Source organism: Colobus angolensis, unplaced genomic scaffold, assembly GCF_000951035.1.
Source record: "Colobus angolensis palliatus isolate OR3802 unplaced genomic scaffold, Cang.pa_1.0 Scaffold93, whole genome shotgun sequence".
Classification (NCBI taxonomy): Eukaryota; Metazoa; Chordata; class Mammalia; order Primates; family Cercopithecidae; genus Colobus; species Colobus angolensis.
Window position 1 is genome coordinate 2,628,704 of NW_012123265.1, and position 7,131 is coordinate 2,635,834.

General features: G+C 42.2%; 1 protein-coding gene across 1 annotated transcript in view; it reads right to left on the reverse strand.

The window, feature by feature from the left end:
* Positions 1-7,131, reverse strand: part of LRRC36 (leucine rich repeat containing 36) — a 58,878-nt gene that overhangs the window by 4,814 nt on the left and 46,933 nt on the right. Inside the window, exons 10-12 of the mRNA XM_011932061.1 lie at positions 5,703-5,868; positions 4,243-4,388; positions 2,310-2,433 (exon numbers count right to left, since the gene is read on the reverse strand). Coding sequence (XP_011787451.1) covers positions 2,310-2,433; positions 4,243-4,388; positions 5,703-5,868 — 436 coding nt within the window. The remainder of the gene's footprint in view (positions 1-2,309; positions 2,434-4,242; positions 4,389-5,702; positions 5,869-7,131) is intronic.

The window sequence follows — 7,131 nt, forward strand, 5'->3', positions numbered from 1 at the left end:
ACCTCGTGATCCGCCCGTCTTGGCCTCCCAAAGTGCTGGGATTACAGGCTTGAGCCACCGCGCCCGGCCCCAGCCTTAAACTTTAATATGCTTACAAATCACCTGGGGATCTTGCTAAAAATACATTTTAATGCAGTAGGCCTGAGGTGAGGCCCCACTTGTTTAGCAAGCTCCCAGGTGATACTAATGTGGATCACATCTTGAGTAAGAGGGTTCTAGAAGGTGGAAAACAAGGCCACAAAAGCTTGTTTATCACCAGTAAGCCAAAATACTATACTGGGTCTCCTGGCTGAATGAAAGTAAGTATCTAGTGGGCAAATACCTACTTTTAATTTCAAAGTAGGTAAGTGGAGACTGATATCTTGATTATTCAGGCTTGTGAGTATCAGATAGTGCTGAGAATTATTTATTTATTTATTTAGAGCCGAGATTCAACAATGGAAATTCAGTGCTTCCATAGCAGAACTTCGAAATCAAGTTCCTCCTATAAATCCATGCGCCCATAATTTGTTAGGGGTGCTGAGCTAGTCTGTCAAGGGCAAACTGTATCTAAAATACTGACCTAAACTATGCTGATAATAAAGTAGTATAATTAAGACTTAAATAGGATATTATTTTTCACTTATCACAATGGCAAATTTTGAAAAAATGCCCAGTGTTGGCAGAGTGGAGTGAAAGGGGTATTCAAGTACACTGCTGAGGTGGGTGTAAACTGAAACAACTTTCTTGGAAGTGATTTATGTAACAAAAGCCTCAAAAATATCCCATCCTTTGACTCACTAATTCTACTTCTAGGACTGTCTCCTAGGAAAATAGTCTGAAATGTACACAAAGATTTCTGTACATAGACATTAATAGCGGTATTATTTATAATAGTATAAATATTAAATATTAGGACTCTCAGCTCCATCAAAAGGGAAGAAGGTTAATCTCAGAAAAGCATTTGATTCTAGGGTCTTTTCTTTCATTTCAGGTCTTTCTTTTGAATGTTTAGAAATAATTTAAAATCATTTTATTCTAAATATATAACCATTATAAAAACAACTAGAGGACTAAATAGATAAATATGGTATATTCTTGTGATATTGTAGAAATGCCTATACTATGAAATTAATAACATTAGGATATAGAAATCAGGTCTGTGATTATTTGAGGTCAAGAGTAGGGGAAACTGACTACAAAAAGGTATGAAGAAACTTTCTAGAAATGTTCTGTATTTTGATTGAGATCAAACTTAAAATGTGTGCATCTAATTATATGTAAATTTTTTTTAAAACCAGGACACAGTTTTATTATTATTTATTATTATTATTATTTGAGAGGGAGTCTTGCTCTGTTGCCCAGGCTGGAGTGCTCAGCTCACTGCAACCTCTGCCTCCTGGGTTCAAGCAATTCTCCTACCTCAGCCTCCCGAGTAGCTGGGATTACAGGCACCTGTCACCAAGCCCAGCTAATTTTTATATTTTTAGTAGAGACAGGGTTTCACCATGTTGGCCAGGCTGGTCTTGAACTCCTGAGCTCAAGTGATCCGCCCACCTTGGCCTCCCAAAGTGCTGGAATTACAGGAATGAGCCACCGCACCTGGCCTATTTTTATTATTATTTTGCTTGAGACAGGGTGTCTCATTTGCCCAGGCTGGATTGCAGTGGCATGATCAAGGCTTACTCTAACCTTGAACTACTGGGCTCAAGTGATCCTTCTGCCTCAGCCTCTTTGGCTCTACAGGTCCACACCACCATGCCTGGCTAAGTTCTTATTTTTTGTAGAGACAGGTTCTCACTATGTTTCCCAGACTGGTCTCAGACTCCTGGACTCAGTCAATCCTCCTGCTTTGTCCTCCCAAAGTGCTGGGATTATAGGTGTAAGCCACTGCACCTGCCCATCCACAATTTTTAATTTGGAGTTAAAAACATACAGAGAAGTGAGGTAGAAGAAAATGTACCAAAAACACGAATGGAAGTTATTGCTGGATCATGGGGTTATATTTTCCTTGAATTTTCCAAACTTTCTATAAAGAACATGTTCTTAGTGTTACAATCACAAAAGCATGTGTCATTCTCAAAATTAATGGCAATAGTAATATTTTAACATGCTTTCCGCTGACAAGAGCTTCATCTGGTAACTCAAGCCACGTGCATTACAATTCTCTGAGGCAAGATGATTGTTTCTGTTAACTGCCAGGAAAACTGATGACCAAGTAGGCCAAAGGCAGCCACATGAGCTAACATGATGAAGGTTACTAAATTGGTCATCTATAAACAAACAGTTGTCTTGCAAGGCCCCATATATCATGGCTTTCCTCAACTTACCATAAGTATGTGATTGTTGCCCACTCACAATTGAGATAGCAGCACCTTCCTCCAACTGTTGAATTTTTTCTGACAAAATGAGGTTTTCCTCCAGTACTCTGACCAGTTTTTGCTTCAAACTCTCCTTTAGATTAGAAAACAAAATACAAATACATTAAGAATCTGACATTCTAGGTTGGATGTGATGGCTCACGCCTGTAATCATAGCACTTTGGCTGAGGTGGGTGGATTGCCTGAGCTCAGGAGATCAAGACCAGCCTGGGCAACACGGTGAAACCCCGTCTCTACTAAAATACAAAAAATTAGCTGGGCGTGGTGGTGTGTGCCCATAACCCCAGCTACTCGGGAGGCTGAGACAGGAGAATTGCTTGAATCTGGGAGGCAGAGGTTGCAGTGAGCTGAGATAGCGCCACTGCACTCCAGCCCGGGCGACAGAGTGAGAATACGTCTCAAAAAATAAAAAATAAAAGAATCTGACATGCTGAGGTGTGTTTAGAGAACTGAAAGATCTTTTCCTCTATTTAGTGATAAAATGATTGGAAGTCAGCATCTTTTTCTCACTAGAATTTTAATTCATTGGTAAATACAGCTCAAATAGAGTAAACAAATTTATTACATGGACTAGCAATCTTTCTTATGAGTTATCTACTACTCTTGCAGAACAAATGGTCATTTTGACAAGTGGCCAGCATTCTTAGTCATCTATCATCTATCTAAAGTTTCTAGAACTGAACTTGGTGTTTGAAACTCCTCTAACGTTAAGAAAAGGCAGCTGAGGCAGGGTGCAGTGGCTCACGCCTGTAATCTCAGCATGTTGGGAGGCTGAGGCAGGCAGATCATGAGGTCAAGAGATCAAGACCATTCTGGCCAACATGGTGAAACCCCGTCTCTACTAAAAATACAAAAATTAGCTAGGCATGGTGGCGTGTGCCTATAGTCCCAGCAACTTGGGAGGCTGTGGCAGGAGAATCGCTTGAACCTGGGAGGCGGAGATTGCAGTGAGCCAAGATCGCACCATTGCACTCCAGCCTGGCGACAGAGTGAGACTCCATCTCAAACAAACAAAAAAAAAAAAAGAAAGAAAGAAAGAAAGAAAGAAAAAGGCTGGCCGGATACAGTGGCTCATGCCTGTAATCCCAGCACTTTGGGAGGCTAAGGTGGGCGGATCACCTAAAGTCAGGAGTTTTGAGACCACCTCCGCCAACATGGCGAAACCCTGTCTCTACTACAAATACAAAAATTAGCCGGGCGTGGTGGCGGGCACCTATAATCCCAGCTACTCGGGAGGCTGAGGCAGAATCGCTTGAACCTGGGAGGCAGAGGTTGCAGTGAGCCGAGATTGTGCCACTGCACTCGAGGCTGGGTAACAGAGCAAGTCTCTGCCTTACGAAAAGAAAAGAAAAGAAAGAAAAGAAAAGAAAAGAAAAGAAAAGAAAAGAGAAGAGAAGAGAAGAGAAGAGAAGAGAAGAGAAAAAGGAAAAAAGCATGGGGATACAAGTTGCTTCTTCTTCTCCTAGAGCCAGCAGGCTGATGCTCTAGAATGGTCCCCGGCCCCTGGCCCCTGGCCCCTGGTTCAGGGCTCTCAGCTCCCTTAGAAGAAAGGAAAGACAATCTGAGATACATTCACTGGGATCAAACCATAAACTTCAAGAACATTATCCTAAACATTTCCACCTAGAGTTTTTTGGAATTTTTGTTTGTTTCTTCTCATTTCAAGTCTTTCTTTAGAATTTTTGGATTAGGGTTAGGATGACGGAGTCAGCCCTGCAGAACCTCCAAGTTGTCCCTGTCCTAGCAAGTTTTGTATTCCTGCTGTGCCCAGACCTTTTCCATATTTTGGTTAGGTGTTCATGGTGATGCTGATCATTAGGGCACAGAGATGTTGTAGTCCTGCTGCTCTGTCCTTTTCTAAAGGGAGATGAGAGGGGCATACCATGTCATTAGGGACCAGCTGCGCAGCCTCCTTCAGTTCAAGCTCCCGCCTGCAGAAGGCTTTCGTCGTGTCTTCAGGATGTGAGCGACACCTCAGCTGAGAAGGAGCCGGGACTACCAAAGACAGAAGCAAATCTCGGGCAGGACCTGCCAAAAATTCAGGATGGGCACACAGGCCAATCTTAAAAGCTAAAGCACAGCATTCCTAGTCAGTAACTACCAGCTCTCTGGATCAAATAGGGTAATCTAGTATCTCCTTTTTACCAGAACTTAGTAAGTGGCAGAAAGAGGTGTTTTTAAGAGGACAAGAAATTATATCCTACATCCTCTGTGGAGAAACAACAGCAGCCCCTTGTTGAGTGCATGATTCCTTAGTCATTGATTAGTGGTCCTGGGGATAATTTCCTACAAAATGGGAGCAATGGGTCAACATGAGAAGGAAAATAACTGTGTTAGGATTTCTTCTTCTGGATATCCCTTTAGACATTTTTTAAAAAGTTTTTTTTAACCCCAAACCACTTTCAAGTTTCTAGTTTTTTTGTTTTTTTCGTTTGTTTTTTTTCCGAGACCGAGTCTTGCTCTGTTGCCCAGGCTGGAGTGCCATGGCACAATCTCGGCTCACTGCAAACTCCACCTCCCAGGTTCAAGCGACTCTCCTACCTCAGCCTCCTGAGTAGCTGGGATTACAGGTGCACACCACCATGCCCAGCTAATTTGTGTATTTTTAGTAAGGATGGGATCTCATCATGTTGGCCAGGCTGGTCTCCAACTCCTGACCTCATGATCCACCCACCTCGGCCTACCAAAGTGCTGGGATTACAGGTGTTAGTCACCGTACCCAGCCAAGTTTCTAGTTTTTACTTAAACTTTTACCACCAACAAAATTTCCTTAATTATTCTTCTATTAAATAGCCAATAAACATGTTAAGGATCAAAAAGAAAATAACAACAAATAAATGCATGATGCCAACATTTGCAAAACTGTTTTCTCCCTTGTTTCTAAAAAACGAACCCTAAAGAGAGTCCAGGTCATTTACTCATTCGAGTTTTTCAAATCATAACATTCTAACAGTCATCTCAAAACTCTGATGATCAAACCCAATTTCTGTTGTATTCATTATTGGCACTTTCCCAAGGATCACAAAATCTTTAAAAAAATTAATATAGTCATTAATTTACATATCTGGTTACTCTATATATTACCAAAGACTACCAAATATTCACAGGAGGAACAAAACAATCGTTACAAAACAATTAGAAAAGGTGCTGCTTTTAAAAAATAATGAAGAAGAATATGAGAAAAATGCAGATTTGTTAACTGTGGTGTTTCTGAGATGTTTTAGGATGTGATCATGAGAACAACTTTCCTTGCAAGTGAAGTGGGCTAAGTGGTTTTTAGCAGAACACAGAGCAGAGGCAAAGTCCAGCTCCTCTCTAGGGACAGAGAATGCATTCACTCACCAAGAAACTTCTTGTTCAGGAGGAGGGAGCCAGAGCCATTCCAGTGCTTATCCACAAGCTCCAGGAGCTGTCTGAGGACAGTGGCCACATGGGGGGTTCTGGCAGAGATTGGGGGACTGTGGTTTCCAGGCAAACCGTGCAAACTACCCAGGTCACTAGAGAGAGGCTCAAGAGAAAAAAAAAAAAGCAAAAACAAACAAACAAAAAACCCAACCATTTGTCATTCTTACACAATAAGGGAAGTAAGAATGTAGACATTTAGACTTTTTTTTTTTTTAATTTTTTTTTTTTTTTGGAGACGGAGTCTCGCTCTGTCGCCCAGGCTGGAGTGCACTGGGTGCGATCTGGGCTCACTGCAATTTCTGCCTTCCGGGTTCAAGCGATTCTTCTGCCTCAGCCTCGCAAGTAGCTGGGACAGGCGTGTGCCACCACACCTAGCTAATTTTTGTATTTTTAGTAGAGACGGGATTTCACCATATTGGCCAGGGTGGTCTCCAACTCCTGACCTTGTGATCCGCCCGCCTCGGCTTCCCAAAGCGTTGGGATTACAGGTGTGAGCCACCATGCCTAGCCTAGACTACTTAAAAAGTGAAAAAGAAAGATGATTTCGGCTGGGTGCGGTGGTCATGCCTGTAATCCCAGCACTTTGGGAGGCTGAGGTGGGTGGATCACAAGGTCAGGAGATCGAGACCATCCTGGCTAACATGGTGAAACCCCGTCTCTACTAAAAATACAAAAGAAAATTAGCCAGGCGTGGTGGCGGGTGCCTGTAGTTGCATCTACTCGGGAGGCTGAGGCAGGAGAATGGTGTGAACCTGGAAGGCGGAGCTTGCAGTGAGCCGAGATCGTGCTACTGCAGATGCCGTCTCAAAAAAAAAAAAGAAAGATGATTTCATCTTTCAGTTTGGATTTGAGTAGCATAATATTATTTATGTCCAAGACAAAAACATAAGATATTCAAGGATAATTTCAAAGGTAACAGTATCTTGTATGATAAATTTTAACAGAAAATTTCAGGCCAGGCCTGGTGGCTCATGCCTGTAATCCCAGCACTTTGGGAGGCCTAGGCAGGCAGATCACTTGAGCTCAGGAGCTCGAGACCAGCCCGGCCAACATGGTGAAATCCTATCTCTACTAAAAACACAAAAATTAGCCAGGCGTGGTGGTGGCCAGCCTGTAATCCCAGCTACTCAGGAGGCTGAGGCAGGAGAATTGCTTGAACCCAGGAGGCGGAGGTTGCAGTGAGCTGGGATCGTGCCACTGCTCTCAAGCCTGGGAGACAGGGCAAGACTATGTTACAAAATAATAATAGAAATTTTCAGAAGAAAATTAAAAATTTGTTGTTTGACACCTACATCTATGGTTCATTATGTTATATAATAGAAAGATGAAATTGCAGAACATTTTAAAAATAGTATTATATTTTATA